Here is an 18,045-nt window from a genome sequence, read left to right as displayed (position 1 = left end):
GAAATTCTGTGAATTGAAGTAACAGATGTAGAACACAGTGGATTGGGGGAAGCCGTTATAAGAGATTTCTAACTTTGAATAGGAACAAGAGGTTTTTTAAAAAAATTTGAGTGCTTTATAAATTCATAATCATAATTTATAATTTAGTATTATTGAAAATATGAGATACCTGCAGCAGAGAATTACTACCTGATACAAGTTCCTAACGTATTATCTTAGGTGTTCCAGATAAAAAGGCCGATCTTTAAGAATACATGGTTCTATTCTCTATTCCATAGATCAGGGGTGTCAAACTGGCGGCCCACAGGCCAGAAGCGTCCTGCACAGGCCACGCCCACCCCAGCTCCGCAAAGGCAAAAAAGTGATATGTTGCGATATGTCATGTCACGTGACGATATCAAGTTTGACACCCGTGCCATAGATAGTTGTGTCTTCTCCCCCACTATTGAGTCACTACTCTTAATTGCAAAAGAATAGTATCCTTTATAGCAGTTGTGCAGTACTGGTAGTCCAACTTTACAATTATAATTATGACTGGAATTTCCATTGCTAAGCGATACAGTCATTAAGTGAGTCATCACATGACCATGACCAATTTTATGACCATTTTTGCCATGGTCATTAGTTGAATCCAGCTTTCCCCATAGACTACTTATCAGAAGCCAGCTGGAAAGGTCGCAAATGGTAATTATGAGATTCCAGCATGCTGCAGCCGATAAATGCATACCAGTTTCCAAGTGCCCAAACCATAGTCACATGACCACAGGGACATTGATGGTCGTAAGTGCAAGGACTGATTGTAAGTCACTTTTTTCAGTGCTGTTGTAACTTCAAATGGTCACTAAACAATTAGTCAAGAATTACCTGTAAAATCTTTGCCTGTATGTGACATACTTAACTGAATATACATGTACTTTACTTATGCTAGTTGTATCCTTGATATATTTTTCCATCACCAGCCAGCCAGCCACCTCCACACAAAACTTAATCTACTGGACATGTTGTGAATATGTGCATTTATACATTATAGATTCTAGTCATAAAAAGAGTACAGGAATAAAATGAATAATATTGGGCAATTTGTGCAGAATTTTGGATTCATTTGGGAAGAAGTGCTTTGAGACATGCAAAAATGTGAATGCATTATGACTTATTAAAATAGATGGATTTGTTTTCAGGACTGCATGGTTACTGCAGAAGCTTTCCCCAGTTTATTCAGAGTAACTCTCAGCATCCCCTAGCTGAGTTTTCTACTAGAGGAAATGGTGATGTTCTTCTAAGATGAAATTACATATTTAGTGCTGTCTTTCAGCAACATGTTACTTTGCATTTAGGACTCATCCTCTCCAAAAATTTCATAAGTTACCTACGCACAAATAATTGGAAGACTTGGTCTATATATAGAAGGTTTATACTTTATGAAATATGTCTTACCAAAGGGCCTTTTTGATCATGGTCCTCATTCTCAGAAAAGTTTTACAAAGCCACCTATAAGTTTGTGTGATGGGGTTTCCTCCCGCCCCTTAAATTCCTGTTGTGAACTTCTGAGCACTACTGCTGCAACTATTCATGTACTTAAAGTGTGCAGTTGGTTAAACAGCCTGTCATTGCAGGGTGAAATAATCTGCAGATTGTTTAATGATTATGGCTTGATCTAATAAGATTTAAGAATTTTTTTTCTTAAGAGCAAAGTAGTCATATGCTCTACAATTTTGGAGTCCAATAAACTTTAATTTCTTTCTTTAAAAATCCTTGGGCAATAAGGTTTGGATTGTTAGCAAATTTGTATGAGTTGCTGTCCAGTGATGTTTGGGTAAGGTTTGGGTATTCCATTTTTTATATAGTGTACAGGAACTTTAAACTTTCTGAATGAGTGAAGTTTGCATGCTTCTGCTTTGCATTATAGACAATGTATTCATTTTGTATACTTTTAAGGAAGGAGCAATATTGCATGCACAATATTAAACAGGAATTAATCTTACATTCTTGATTCTGTTAAATTATGAAATAAATGAGTCTTGAGATTTCAAAATCAAGTTTTCCATGGTACTGCAAATTATTCCACTCATCTGCAGGAAGTTTCATTAAATACAATACCATTATGGGGACCATAAGTTTTAAGATTCTGAATGTTTGATTTCTTGAAATTAGGAATGCAAAAAAGTGACCTGCAGTTCAGACTGGCTTTTTGCTGTTGCCAAAGTCCAAGCATACAGGTGAAACTCAAAAAATTAGAATATCGTGCAAAAATTCATTTATTTCAGTAATGCAACTTAAAAGGTGAAACTAATATATGAGATAGACTCATTACATGCAAAGCGAGATAGTTCAAGCCTTGATTTGTCATAATTTTGATGATTATGGCTTATAGCTCATGAAAATCCCAAATTCACAATCTCAGAAAATTAAAATATTGTGAAAAGATTCAATATTCTAGGCTCAAAGTGTCCCACTCTAATCAGCTAATTAAGCCATAACACCTGCAAAGGGTTCCTGAGCCTTTAAATGGTCTCTCTGTCTGGTTCAGTAGGAATCACAATCATGGGAAAGATTGCTAACCTGACAGTTGTGCAGAAAACTATCATTGACACCCTCCATAAGGAGGGAAAGCCTCAAAGGGTAATTGCAAAAAAAGTTGGAAGTTCCCAAAGTGCTTGAAGTCCAGTGTGAAGTTTCCACAGTCTGTTGATTTGGGGAGCCATGTCATTTGCTGGTGTTGGTCCACTGTGCTTGATTAAGTCCAGGGTCAACGCAGCCATCTACCAAGAGATTTCATGCTTCCTTCCGCAGACAAGCTTTATGGGGATGCTGACTTCATTTTCCAGCAGGACTTGGCACCTGCCCACACTGCCAAAAGTACCAAAACCTGGTTCAATGACCATGGGATTACTGTGCTTGATTGGCCAGCAAATTCGCCTAACCTGAACCCCATAGAGAATCTATGGGACATTGCCAAGAGAAAGATGAGAGACATGAGACCGAACAATGCAGAAGAACTGAAGGCCGCTATTGAAGCATCCTGGTCTTCCATAACACGTCAGCAGTGCCACAGGCTGATAGCATCCATGCCACGCCGCATTGAGGCAGTAATTGATGCAAAAGGGGCCCAAAGCAAATACTGAGTACATATGCATGATTATACTTTTCAGAGGTCCGATATTGTTCTATGTACAATCCAGGGGTGGGTTCTAAAAATTTCATTACCGGTTCTGTGGGCATGGATTATTTTGTGGGCGTGGCTTGATGGTCATGTGACAATTCTTTAGGATTTAGCACAGGTACTGGTCTACCAGGCTTTTAACTGCTTGCAAAGCTGTACCAGTCTACCCATTTATTTTTGCAGGCACTGGTCTACCCATTTATTTTTGCAGGCACCAGTCTACTTATTTGTTTTTGGAGGCACCGGTCTACCACCAAACTGCCTTTTACCACTGATCAGCTGTAGAGTGCCCCTTTGAAGCCCCTACAAGAGTTTAAACAGTTTTTCCTTATAGCCCATCAGCTGGGACTCAAGAGGCAGCAATAAATTGGGGATGGGGCCAAATAAAAGATAAGAATAAAGTGGGGGTGGGGGGGCGGGGGGGGCAAGAACCAGTTCGGTGACGTCATATCGTCACCGTTACCGGCTCGGCGGAACCGGGCCGAACCGGGAGGAACCCACCACTGGTACAATCCTTGTTTTATTGATTTCATGTAATATTCTAATTTTCTGAGATTGTGAATTTGGGGTTTTCATGCGCTGTAAGCCATAATCACCAAAATTATGACAAATCAAGGCTTGAACTATCTCGCTTTGCATGTAATGAGTCTATCTCATATATTAGTTTCACCTTTTAAGTTGCATTACTGAAATAAATGAACTTTTGCACGATATTCTAATTTTTCGAGCTTCACCTGTAGATGGAATTTTAAAAAATGATACCATTCTGAGAAAATATTGAAGGGCCTTAATGGTAAAATTGTGGTATTTGTAGCATGGTAAAAACTTCCTTCACCTCAATTTATAGGAAAAAAAGAATTCTTTTTTGAAAACTGTTAATGTGTTAATTAGTGTTAATTTGCATAGGAAACAGCATGTTTTTTGTGTAACCATCTGCAGAAAAAACACCCCACGTCAGAACAGAACTTGAAACAGTGAGCTTCCTCAAAGCTATTGTTTTTTATAAAAAATGCAGAATTAAAGTAAAATAGGGAAAAATGGCTCACTGAGCCAACTCACACAGTAAGGAAGCTATGGTCACAATGGTTATGCCATGTAATTATAAGACTGGGAAAAAATTAGACAAACCCCCAAATTTTTTTGAATCTGGGTATTGGAGAAAGCCTCATACATAACCAAAGAGACACAAAAATCTGCTTTATGCTGAATCCGACTGATCAATTTAATTCTCTTCATATGCACTGAGGGCAGCAGCTTTTCAAATTTTGTGGCAGAATTTGTTACCAACTCTATCTGGGAATTAAATCTGTAAAAGTATGGGCTGAATCATAAAGAGCAGCCCTTCACTCTAGCATGTAGAAGCTTGCTGTGGGGGTGACATCTGGTAGTATTTTGGGGTCAGCTTCTTTTACTGGTATCTTTTAGAAATACTTCTGAATGTCTTCTTTTAATTAATTCAATGCTAATAAATCATTCACTTATTTGCAGCTCCTATAGCCATTCACTGTAAATTATAGATCGTGGTAGAAAGGTTTTAGCACTTAAACTGCTGTATTCTATTATTTAAAGTTGCAAGATTGGAAGATGTGGAGAGAACTGGCCTATAGAATCTCCAAAAGTTGGACACGAATGAATGGATAACATCCTCAACATCATTCTGTTATTTTGAGATCTGGTTCTGGTAAGAAAAAAATGGCAACTACTGTATTAAAGTCTGTAGAGATTCTCAGTCATCCAGGTCATGGTTGTCCCAAAGGTGCCGTTTTCAGGAGGCAACTGAATACAAGAAAGTCCAGTTGCCTCTTGAAAAAGCACCTTTGGGACAACTACTGTATTCACATGAAAGCCTGGATGCATCTGTGTTTGGGGTTTTACTTCTTTGCTGGGATTACAGGGTGGTAAAAAGAGAGTTTACCATCTGGTTAGTGGATGGCTATTTAACTGACTGATCCGGCTACGTTGTCTCTCCTTCCCTCAGAAACAGACTCCTGCCATTCCTCATCTCTCTTTATTGCTCTGCTATAGATTGGAGGAGGGAGGTCAAATGCAAATCCCACGGGAGCGTTTAAAAGAGGTCCGTGAGCCTGAATCTTTGGTTTCATGGTTTATCGGAAGGGGGAGGGGAGCAGTTTTGAAACTGCAAATAATGGTTAAGGGAACAGAAAGCTGGAAATATCACAAGATGAATGAATCATATTTTTTTTTCTGATAAGAAAGTAAGCCCACCGCTTCCTATTTTGGAAAAACAAAAACAAAATCCGAGCTGAGAGGCGGTGCCTTCCAGAGGAAAGAGCATCGATTGGCTGGGGACGAGACTCCACCTCCTTTCCGTCTAGGGGTGGCTCCTATGAAAAAAAAAACAACGCAGGGCGGCAGGCTGCAAATAGACCAGGAGACGGAGGAAAGATGGCCCTGTTGCGAGGGCTTTTGGTGTGTAGCGTACTCTTGCTCAGTTGTATCTGCAAGCAGGCGCTCGGGACCAGGCTCCTCGGGGGACGGGAGAATGCTTCCCCGGAGGAAGCGGACGTCCGTACGGCCCTTGAATTTGCCATGAACGAATACAACAGAGGCAGCAATGATATGTATAACAGTCGCGTATCCGAAGTGGTCGAAGTCCAAAAACAGGTAAGCGAATAATAGGCGAAGGTGCGACTCTTGGGGTGGCAGCGCCGGAGGGGCTAATTTACAGTAATAGGTTTCCCGGGCGCGGCCTTCAGAGACCCGTGAAATTAGAGATCGATACCTGTACGCTGTTAATGAGAGGGGCATCCTCATTTTTTAAGTGGGTGGGTTGTAGTCCGCCTCCCACCGCTCATTCTGCAATTTAGCATTTCAACGCCAATGATCAGATGATCATTCCTCCTTCCCTTTGGTAGATATGGAAGCGACTGGAGAGTTAATTGCAGACATGACCAGGACAAACTCAGGTTCGTCACAGTAATTGGGGGAAGGGAGCAGGCAAGTCAGTGAGAATGTGGGCTGTTGTTGACTAGAATGTCCTTGCTTTAATTGGGTCAAAGAGCGCCTCCCTTTTCCTTTCCATCACTTCTGCAATTCCCAGCCCAGAGATTAGATATGTTTGTTTGCGGTCCTTGGGCATAATCCAATTGGTAGTTCTTTTGAAAAATTTAAACTGGAAAGAAAAACTTGCACAGGAGTAAGTAAGAGTTACAAATGCTCTTATTCTTCTAGCTTTATGGCATATGATATATTCAATTCTCAGGACATTGTATGTGTTTCATACACTTTCTTAATCAAAACTAGCACATTTTGTCACTTGGCCTGCTGATTTTGATAAATCTTACAGTTTGACAGCTACCTGATTGCCATGTCCATTAATAATTAGCTGGTATCAAAAGGAAGTAGTAGATATTTTTGTGTATATATGTATACCCCTCCCCCTACAAACAATGAAGTTAGATCCTTTTTCTTAATACTTTAATTCTGTCAACATTATCACCAAGATCACCAACTTCAGTTCTTTATTTGCTCCCCGCTCCACCTTCCTATATAATTTTGCTAGCAGTAACATATTCTTCTCCCTTACTTGCCTAGGATGCGAAATGAAAGAATTGAGCCATGCAATCTAGCAAAATATCTATCTAATGCAATGCCACCAGCTTTATACCTGGTTGAAGCAGCACCCAAACTGCTTTCATTCACGCTTTCTAGTGTGGCACATCTATTATCAGATGCATTCCAGCATCAAAGAAGCTTTTGGGAGAACTTCATCTGTTTCAAACTCACACTCTTTTGTAGGTCCATCAAGATTCTCGGGCATTGTTTTACATTTATCCCTTTGGAGAACAGCAGTTCACTATATTTATAGGGTATTTCACTCTTGTACTGTTTGAGCAGTTGGATCAGTAGACATGAAACTCTCATCAATTACATCCAGTTAGAGCTGGTTCTACCATTAAGCAGGATTGAGCAGCTGCGAGTGACAAATGTTGGGGGTGGAGAATGATGGTGGTGTGTTGGAGGAGAGAGCTGCCCAATTCCTAAGCTTGCTGTAACTGCTGTCTTGAATTAAGATCCAACAATCAGTCAGTTTCAGCACAGATTAGGTGATGAGCATCTAGAAAAGTACAGTAGTGGCCAAAATTGTGGAAACCTTTTGGAAAGAGTGTATTTTTGAGGTTTGATGGCTAATAACACCACTTTTCTTTGGAGTTTCAAGATAATCATATTCCACTGCTGGAATGGTCTGGGAATAGCCCAGACCTTAACCCAACTGAAAATCTATGGAGCCGACTAAAGAAACTTGTTAGTCAGAAGCGACCCACCAATAAAACCCAGTTAATAGAAGTAATCATTCAATCTTGGTTTCACATTATAACAGCTGCAGGACTAAAAGACTTGGTTCACTCCATGGGAAGATGTTGTAAGGTCGTAATTCATACTAAAGGTTACCCAAGTCCTGACACTAAGTATTAACTGACGTGATAATTTTTGTATATCTCCTTTTTTCTATGGTGATTTTTGTATATCTTGTTTTTTCTATGTGTTTCACTTTTCTTCTTTATACTGTAACTGCTATTCTAAGAGCAAATCCTTCATAAAAGTTATCGCATTACATTCTTGATTAAATTATCTTTCCATTGATATATAATTTTATGGTACTACTCCAAAAAAAAAGTGGTTTTATTAGCTAGTTTTAGAAAATACACTTTTCCCAAAAGGTTTCCACAATTTTGGCCACTACTATATAGAAATGCTACTATATTGTGGTGCTTCCTTTGGGTGAATTAGATTTTCCAGGTGTGGGTCCTTTAACCACCCCCAAAGGAAACACTTTTATCTGACAGAAAAAGGTCCCTTGTCTCATACTTGTTTCCATAGGTGGCAATGGCTGTACTCACTGACATTCTTGTAGTAAGACCTATCACTTAATATCCTTTATAATCTTGGGCAGTCAGAATGCTAAATATTTTCAGACATGTATTGGGTAAGTGCCATAATGTTGGATATTCCAACTTTTTATATCCTGCAGATTGTCAGCGGAATTAAGTATTACTTCACTGTTAAGATTGGACGTACAGTTTGCCGTAAGGGAGCATCTGACCTTGAAAATTGTGCATTTCATAACACACCTAAACTGGCACAGGTACGTGGCAGAAAAAAGGAGGACAATGTTTTAAGGACTAAGCAGAATTAGACATGATTGATCTCCATATGAAGTGAGATATGAAGTGGGATGATATATGAGAAATAATATGTTAAACTGGAGGAAGGAAAACAAAGTAGCTTGCTTTCCCTTCCCCTTTTAGAGGTTTGCAAAGAAGGCCAGACCTCATAATAGAGAACCGAAAGTGGTATCCCAGGATATTACTATCTTCTTTGTTGTTAATTTTCCAATGAATAGAAGGCCTGCTCCACATAAAAAAGATGTGGGTGTAGCAATACTTGAATATATCATTGAGATGAGAGTTAAATCCATTTCTGTGTGACTCCAGATTTTGTTCCTCTATCAACAGCCTTGCTGATAACCAACCTACTTTGTTCCACAATGGGGATGTCAAAAACAAAGCTCTTGACAGTCTGCATAATGTGATTCTGGGTTCTGTAACTTCACTATAAAATCTAATGTGGTGATTGCTTGACATAGGTACTCAGTTCTCTGCTTGGGCATGGATAATATCCCAAGAACTTTCTGTTACAAAACCTTTACTAAAACAAGAGCTGCATAACTCCCAAAAATACTAGGATAAAATACAAAAGGTGACATTGGGAAACTCCCAGTCAGGCAAAGAGGAAGGATCAAGCAAGGAGTTAGCCTTCAGTCATTGCACAGTCATACTCTCCCCAAGTTCCATGGAACTTTATCTCTTTGTTCCCCAGGGAGGGTGAGCAGTCCGGGGAAATTCTTGTACAAAAGAGCACAAGATTGTAAAGTAGTCAACTTTTACGTGTGGATCTGGTTCCTTGCACCTGACATTAATCTCCCCAGGCTGCTCACCCTCCCTTGGAAACTAACAGATAAAAGTCTCATGAAACTTGGAGTGGGGATCAGTCCTAAGCCTCTTTCTGGACTCAAGGTTAACTCCCTGCTTGATCCCTCCTTCTTGCCTGGCTGGGAGTTTCCTAACAGATGAGTTTGTTTTAGCTTCAGTAAATCTGTGAGATTGGGGGCCAAACCTCACACATTTCCAAAGTGTCTAAAGTGTTTTTAATATGAAGTCTGTTAAAGAAAAATGCCTTCAGTAAGTGATTTCCTTCCCAGGTAGATGTTCACTAGGAATATTGTATCTGGCCTGCAGAAATCCTGATGACCATTAGATGGGGCAAAGCAGGGGGGCAACTCAGATATGGTAATCCTCAAGAGTAGAAGAGGAATTGTTTTCAATAGTTTAATAAGAGAAAAGCTATACAATCATTATGTAAATCATTAAATATGTGGTGCTTATGTTAGTCATTAGTAACTTGCACATAGATTTCAGTGACATTTTAATGCCCACTTCACCAGAGTCACAAGGAAAATCTTTGCATCAGACCAACGTTTTCCAGATCACACGTTCATCTTGTAGCCTTCTTCCATCCCATCTTAAAAAACCAATTACGGAGCATTGTAAATATTGGGTGATTGCTCTGACAAACTAGACTCTTTCAGCAACAGTCAGATACAGCAAAAGGCAGCTGTGGATCTCTGTATTCAGGGTTTCTGTTCAGTGTACAAACACTTCAGTGTTTTTGTTAGGGAGAAACGTTGCCATGCCAAAACTGCTTGAATTAGCTGCCTAGTTACTCAGAAGTTTATAGCTAAATAAAGCACTAAAAAAACCCCTTTCCTTCCTTAAATAGTCACAAGATCTTATTCAGCAATGCAGTAGCTACAACATTATTATTTCCTCTTTACTAAAGTAAGGCAGTTGCAACTAAGGGAGGTTTTGAGGATGTGAGTAATTTAAATAGAATTTTTCTTTTCAGTTGACAAGATATTGAAATGGTAGATAGCTTCTGCCTTTTAGGATCAACCATCAACAGTAAAGGAATAAGTGGTCAAAAAATACACTGCAGATTAGCACTTGGTAGAGCAGCCATGAAGGCCTTAGAAAAGATATCAGATGCCGTGATATGACTATACAGTTAGTCCTGGTTGGCAATTGCTTATTCATTGACTGTTGAAATGGGGTTTCCATTGATTTCTGAAAGACTTTTTTCTTGAGTGGTAACCTGGAATAGAATTAATGCAAGGTTAAGCAGGCCAACCTCACATTGATCTTTTCTACTGAGAATATATGGAGGCCATTCATTTCTGTGGCAGTTTGCTGTGGATATTTGATACTTTTTAGATATTACTGTTTTAAAATAAAGATAATTAAAAATGCTACTTTTAATATGAAATTTCAAAATGAGAAAAAGTTATTCAAAATATACGTCAGGGATAGAACAGCTCAAACTTGACCATGTTGCTTTTCTTGATTATCTGCCAAAAAGTATTAATTCAAAGTATTGAAGTATTAATGATTGTTGACAAGAAATGATTTGATAATCAACTGTTGTGAGTCAACTGTAGATTGACACCTTTTCAGTATTGCATGATCATTACCATAGTTAATTCCCTCCACTCCCCCACGTATCCATAATTTTTGATGTGTTGATAAAAGTTCAACATACACATATAGTCAAGAAGAGCATGTGCATCTTAATAGGCCGCAATCAGGATAAGATCATATTGTGAGAATAGCAATAGCACTTCGACTTATATACTACTTTACAGTGCTTTACAGCCCTCTCTAAGCAGTTTACCGAGTCAGCATATTGCCCCCAACAAGCTGGGTCCTCATTTTACCGACCTCGGAAGGATGGAAGGCTGAGTCAACCTTGAGCCTGGTGAGATTCAAACTGCCAAATTGCAGTCAGCCGGCAGTCAGCAGAAGTAGCCTGCAGTACTGCATTCTAACCACATTCTAACCACTGTACCACCGTGGTTGCAAGTTTAAGATGAAAACGTAGAAAGCAGGAGAAAAGCCTCCCCTACATAGGTTTATGTTCCAATTCTCAAATTGTCTGAAATCAGGTTGATTTAGAGTAGTCATACATTCAGGTGCTCTGTGAGGTCCGATTTACTTTATTATATTGTTATAATATTGCCAGTTAATTATGATTGCCAGTTACGAAATGTGATATGAAATACTTCATTTTTTTTCTTTCTTTCTCCTGTTTGCAGACAATGACTTGCACTTTTGAGGTTTACAATATTCCTTGGAGAAACATCATTTCCCTGGAAAAAAATACCTGCGCCTAAGAACACACCTGGTTTCCTACAAATCAGCTTTCTACTATTCTGATCCTATGTCTCTAGTTAAAATGAGTAACAATCCAGTCACATTTTCAAGTGAGAATTTTTGCCGCTAATTCAGCAACGCTTCTGCGTTTGTAAAGCAAGTACTTTCCTGTAATTTTCCTTTTAGAATACTTTATAAACATGTCATCTTATTTTGCAAGCATGGGTTGTGCCGTAGCAGAGAAAAATCACATTAAAGGTTTTCTTGTCAAATGTTAAGATTTTTAATGTGTATTCTCTTAATATTCATTACAAAGACTTAACTGTTGGAAACACATGATCTCTAAACTTGTGCTGCCCATGTATATCACAGGATAGAGCACCCTTGATCTAAAAGGCAGAAACTATCTGGTGGCACACTTTATGTTTACATGGAAATGGTGTTCATGGGTAAGGGTCTGAGGTTCTTCCCCCCCACACCAAAAAGTGCTGTCCACCTATATTTGAATCAGCAGAAGATTACTGGCATGGCATTTGCTTTCTCACTTGTCACTCGTAATCCTCCTATTGCCTTTCCACCCAGTCACTGCCTAATATATCACCTCATTTCCCTCTGTGAGGTGGGTGACAAAACCTGAGGTTTGGAAACAAGAGGGAAGCTCTATTTTTAACCCCAGCGCAGTTAACAATTATTTAAACCTCTTTCAGTCATAAACTTAAAGGTGAGGACCTCAAAGACACCTGATTGGAATTTTCCTTTTATTTTATCTCCTCCCTCTGGGTAGGGTGAGGAATTGAACCTGGATCTCCCTCTTGTTTCCTGGTTCAGTGGACCATACTGCACTCTTCTAATACTACTGGCCTTGTCTTTAATCTGCCTGGTTTTTCTGTTCGTTAAATTTATTATTCTAGCCACAGAGTCTTTTGGCAGTTTACCATCCAAACAACAAATCGGAATTGCTGAAGTAATTAAAAGTCTGATTAAAGTGAATGTTTTTAAAGCATTCAAAAAATTGGCAGAAACTCAATCCTCTCAATTCAGAAGGGAGTGCATTTCAGAGCTGGTGGGCCTGCAGAGAAGGTTTACCCTCAGATTATTTCAACAAGAAAGTTGTGGGTGGCTGGGGGAGAGGAATCATGTAAAGTCTCTTAGGTAATCCAGATCCAAGCCCTATAGAATTTGAAAAGTATAGCACTTCATATTTCACAGAAATAATTTGGGAATCATGTGATTCGCTCTTGAGTTTTCTCAAAAACTAAGCTGGCTGCTGAGTTCTGTACTAATCCTACAATTTTGAGGCTAGGTGCAAAACGCTTCTCCACATACAACACATTCTTCTCTTTTACAAGTCAGTGACCCACGCTTAGTAAGACCTGTAGTGGAGAAAATAAATCTTAGTAAACAAAATGGAGATTGTATCATTTTCTTCCCTGTCTTTTAGACATGACTAGGATCAAACCCAGTCCATCTCCCTGCCCAAACCCATCAGACCTAAATTGACCACCCCTGAGTTCCATACAAAGCCCCCCCTGCAATCCCAAAGAATAGAAGCCTCTCTACCAGCTCACAGTTCACTCCATGGGCAGCCCTAAGAAGGGCATCACAATAAAACTCATTGCAGATACACTGACAAGGATCTGCCTAGCTTCTCCAAAACTAGCCAGCCAATCAGATCACTAGAATTTCCTGTTTTGTATCCCTCAATTTCTATAAAAAATGTTTGCTTTCCTGTTGTGTGGGGTTCCTCTATTTGTTGAAATAAAGCCTGGTTCTTCTCAATGGTGTACTCCTCCTTCAGATGGAATCTACAATTTATGTACTGCTAAAACTCTTGTTGTGACCTTTAACTGGGCAAAACTGTGCATCATAGGGCAACAATTTTTGAACCAAGATATCTCCAATGCATTGACTTACAGAATGTGTCCGAAATCTGGAACCCATGACTCCTGGGGGAATAAAATATGGGAAAGTTGTGGCTGCTTCAGTGCTGCTGTGCTACTGGGCTTCTGCTCTGTTCGTGTGATCTTCATTTTCAACATTCTGTGACTGTTTCCCAGCCAGTCTCACAATCCCTTGTAACCTCCCCACCCTGCATCAGCCACTTATTTGCCTGCTGGAAAGGGAAGGGAAGAGGAAAGGAGGAATGGGAAGGAAGAGAGGGAGAAAAGGAAGGAAGGAACATAATGTGCCTTTCTTGGCCCACACTGACCCATGCAACACTTCTTGGGCACCTCCATTCACCCTTCCCAACCTATGCCATCACACCTTTGCATGCCTTCCCTGATCCATGTGCACCTCTTGTGCACCCCCATGGATGTTTCCTGACCCTTGCTGTCCCCACACACTATCTTGGACCTGCATAACACCTCTTTCACACTCCCAAACCCTCCTAGGTACTCTTTTCAAGCTGCATCCCCTATGTGCCTTTCCTAAGTCATGGTACCTCTCAAGCAGCCCTGCAACCCCCATGCACCCTTTGTGAACTATGCTGCCCACCAATGCACACTGACCCACATGGCATCTCATCTCCACATGACCTCCACACACCCTCCTTGACCCAACCTCCCCACATGTCCTACCCAACCCATGCAACATCTCCCCATATCCTCCATGTACCCTTGACCTACACCATCTTCTGCATGCTTTCCCAACCTGCACAGCAAACACATACTCTTCCTGACCCACATCACCCACCTGCATGCCCTTCACAACCTGCATGTGCACCTTCCTGACCCATGCAGGACCTTTTGTACACTCCCATGAATAAATCCTGACCTGCACTAGGGAGAGGAAGGAAGGAAGGGAGAGAGAGAGAGTTCTGATGCTCTCTACCAGCTTCCTACAAGGAAAGAAATCGGAAGTTGCTCCCATTTGACTGCTTTTTTTATCCACCCAAGCTCATTCTTTTTCTCTCTAGATAACAAAATATCTTTGAAATGATGACCCAATGGGTCATGGGTTAGTAGTACTTAATAACAGCCTACAGAACAGAATATTCAAAATAAAGCATTCAAAGTGAAAAAGATACAATCATGCTTGTTATCAGCAATGTGTGAGTTTTGCAAGTTGCAAGAACAACCTTTAAAATGATGAATTACCTTGGGATCCATGTCCATCAGTACAAGTTGAACATAAAATACTTCAGTCTATCCATCCCATTGCATTTCTTAAGCCTGGAGATCAACATCTCATGTACAACTATTTTAAGGCTATTTTCTTCCACGATAATACAAATCATTTATATTGAATCTTTTAGTGATTTAATCTTCAGTTGCTGTGAAATGCATAGTGTGTGTTTGTCATGTCTGCAATTTCATTTTTAAATGAAAGAAAACTCCTTTGGAAAATACTGGCCTTTTCATCCTAGCTCCCATAGCCTCAGATGAAATCAAAAATCAAATCAATTCATTACAGCCATAAGGCTAGGTACACTAAATTATATAATAATAGAACTGTTACATACATATATAACAGAAAAATAGTGGGTATATTAGGATCTAAAAATAATTATAATTATAATAATTATATTATATTATAATTATAATTAGCAGAATGTGACAAATTTTGTTGTGGGGAATGATACTACATTGTGTAAAAATCAGTGTTACAGCTTTGAAAAAACTACAAAATTTTTAAAATCTTGACAAACTGTTGTGCACCATTCTGAAAACTCCAATAAGCTCAAACCAGGAGACTGGGATTTCTATCCCATCTTAAGTCAAGAAAGCCACCTAAGTTACTTCAGGCCAGTTCCACTCTCTCAGCCCAACCTATTTCACATTATTATTGGGAAAATAGGAGAAGTGGGGTATATTAAGTATGTTCCCTACCTTGAATTGTTTATAAAAGAACACATGCAAGATAAACCAAAAATTAAATTTTATACAATAAAAACAAAAGCTAATTAACCTCCTCCACTAAAGCATTTTTCTTGAATAAGTACTGATTTTTTTTTTTTAAAAAAAAGCCTTTTGCGGCAACGTAGATCACAAATCACAAATCAAAAGTAGAAAAAGTTTTCACATTTTGAACTTGCCCTGAATGTTCTCATTCTATTCTGTGCAGTGTTGGAGTTCAGCTTAACCTATAAAACAATTAAAACAAATAACTATAGAAATATATTAAGTGACCACTTGATGGCACCAAATAACTTTTTCTTTAATACAAGAGCAGAATTAACTTTTTATTATTGCATGGCCTCAGAAAGAGGAGCGCTGAGGAACCAAATAGCAACTAGTCTTAGGTCATTCCAGTTGTGATATCCCTAAGTAAAAAATGAAGCCCTCAATGAATTTAATTCACCCCAAGTCTTAATTCCTTTTGGTCCAATTTAATACCCATAAAATGGTAGGAGGGTTTTTTGACTTTGGCTTAGTGTGGATCAACAAATAATCATAATAAATTATGGGTCAGTGCAATGTGGAAATCCATATTTGGGCAACCATTGCTCAATACCCAAATGGTTATTTGATGTAACTTTTCTAATATGCTCCTTTTCCTGTGGATAGAATTTGTTAAGTAGCTGAGATACCAGCTGGAACATTGATGGGAAGATTTGAAGTGAAAGTCTCCATATATAAGTTCAAAATAATTTAAATAATGTAGGAGTGCTGATAGCAAAGAAACCGTACGTGTCTACTATCACTTCATCTTTGTAATACAGAGCTTTTTAAGGTAACAAAATGTGATTTTCTCCAGCTCTGCCAAGAGACTAATAGGATAAATTACCCAGAACTCAATTGTCTATTACATCAACAATTCCAATGAATAGAGCAATGTTTCCGCTTTAGATAATGAATACTGTCAAAATACTGTCAAATACTTTTTGTAGGTTAACTTAACAACTGTTATTGAACCATTATGATGTGAATAATATGTTTCAAACAGCATGTCAAGCACTTATGATTCTTAATGTTCATAAGCTTATATTAGGAGAAGACAAGTTTGAGGTCTCATGAAAGCTCATTCAGAAATTACACCACTGAAATTTGACAGAAAAATAGCCTAATTTAAATAGCACACTTTCAAACTATTGTATCTGAGAGTTTTTGGATAATAACTCCCCCCCCCCAAAAAAACCTAAATCATTTTTGTTTTAGCCTTGCCTTCCTCCATAAGGTTGGGAAACTGAGTCACAGATCGGACTCCTCAAAGAGTGTCCAGATCTGGCTTAGATCTTAGATGCCTCTTTACAAGGGGATGTAAATTGAAAGATGAGATCATTAGCTAATTGTAAATATACTTGTTTTGGTCAGAATGCCTGAGTCCTCTACATCAATTTCCAGCCAAGCCCAAGCCTTCACAAGAGGTATTGCATAAATGCTCCTTGACATCCCCCACCAAACCCCCATGCTGCTGATGCTTATAAGAATTACAGTGCTGGAGGCTAAAATATATGAAGAATGGTTACAGGAATTTGAGTATGTCTAGTCTAGTGAAAAGAAAAACTAGGGGTGACGTGATAGCAGTTTTCAAATATTTGAAGGGCTTGCCACAAGGAAGAGGAAGAGGAACCTATTCTCCAAAGCACCTGAAGGTAGGACAAGAAGCAAAGGATGGAAATTAACCAAGGAGAAATCGATCTAGAACCAAGGAGAAATATCCTGACAGTGAGAACAATTAACCAGCAGAACCTGCCTTCAGAATCCATGGGTGCTTCATAACTGGAGATTTTAAAGAAGAAATTGGACAGCCATTTTACCGAAATGGTACTGGGTCTCTTGCTTGAGCAGGGGATTGGACTAGAAGACATCCAAGGTTCCTTCCCACTGTTATTCTGTTCTGTTAATTTCTTGATAATTTCAGCTAACTTTTGTTAACTACAGATCCTGCTGTAGAATTTTATCAGGTATTGGTATCAGTCTAGCACAGGGATGGCTAATCTTTTCTGGACCGAGTGCCCAAAGCATGTGCACCCAACCCCCCAAAATGCATTGCATGTCCGCCCCCCACCCCCTGAGCATGTGTGCGCCCCCGCATGTCCCCTGCCCCCTGCACATGCATGTGCGGGGCCCCCACACATGCACATGCAGGCCCCCGCACTTACCCCGCCCCTTGCGCATGCAAGGCAGATACCTGAAGACCAGCTGCCCAGTGGGAGGTGCGCACACATGCGCAGCAGAGCTGAACTAGGGTGATGATTTGTGTGCCATCAGAAAGGGCGCTGCATGCCACCTCTGGCACGTGTACCATAGGTTCGCCATCACGGGTCTAGCAGATCTGTATTCCTTGGATTATTCTTTTCCCTCTTTCAGTTATGTAATAATGATGTTATATTTGTATTGTGTTCACTTTAGATGCTTATTAAAGATTGGGACAATATTTGTTCTCTTCCAATCTTCTGGCACTTCTCCAAAATTTCTCAAACATAATTCAGAAAAGTTCAGTCAAATTGTCAGCAAATTCCTTCAGTTTTCTTGTATTCTTTCATTTATCTGCTCCACTTTTTTAACATATTGCCAATTTTGGTTTATTTTGAATCATTTTAACTTAACTGATACTCCTCTAAGGCTATCTATTTCATCTTCCGTGGTAGATGAATTGGCAAATGTACTTTCAGTATTTCTCCTTTTTTAGCAACTCTCACCTATCTTGATTTCCTTTTCCAACTAAATTATCCTGTCATTGAATCTTATTATACTTGCGCTATTTATTAAA

General features: G+C 39.3%; 1 protein-coding gene across 1 annotated transcript; it reads left to right on the top strand.

Annotated features, from left to right (window-relative positions):
• The first annotated feature begins 5,476 nt into the window (after positions 1–5,476).
• On the top strand, positions 5,477–13,167 carry LOC117662377 (cystatin-2). The gene is made up of 3 exons (XM_034411778.3): positions 5,477–5,785; positions 8,154–8,267; positions 11,331–13,167. The coding sequence occupies exons 1-3, from the start codon at positions 5,567–5,569 to the stop codon at positions 11,406–11,408; spliced, it is 411 nt and encodes a 136-aa protein (XP_034267669.1). The 5' UTR covers positions 5,477–5,566; the 3' UTR covers positions 11,409–13,167.
• The last annotated feature ends 4,878 nt before the right edge of the window (positions 13,168–18,045 follow it).

Source organism: Pantherophis guttatus, chromosome 3, assembly GCF_059756535.1.
Source record: "Pantherophis guttatus breed Tessera chromosome 3, ASM5975653v1, whole genome shotgun sequence".
Taxonomy (NCBI): domain Eukaryota; kingdom Metazoa; phylum Chordata; class Lepidosauria; order Squamata; family Colubridae; genus Pantherophis; species Pantherophis guttatus.
The sequence above is the reverse complement of the archived record's forward strand: the minus strand, read 5'-3'. Positions and strand labels throughout refer to the sequence as shown.

Bases quoted from the DNA above. Each gene is read 5' to 3' on its own strand.
- LOC117662377 (XM_034411778.3), top strand. From the start codon at position 5,567: ATGGCCCTGTTGCGAGGGCTTTTGGTGTGTAGCGTACTCTTGCTCAGT. The intron at 5,786-8,153 runs GTAAGCGAATAA...TATATCCTGCAG, and splicing joins TGGTCGAAGTCCAAAAACAG to ATTGTCAGCGGAATTAAGTA. The intron at 8,268-11,330 runs GTACGTGGCAGA...TCCTGTTTGCAG, and splicing joins ACACACCTAAACTGGCACAG to ACAATGACTTGCACTTTTGA.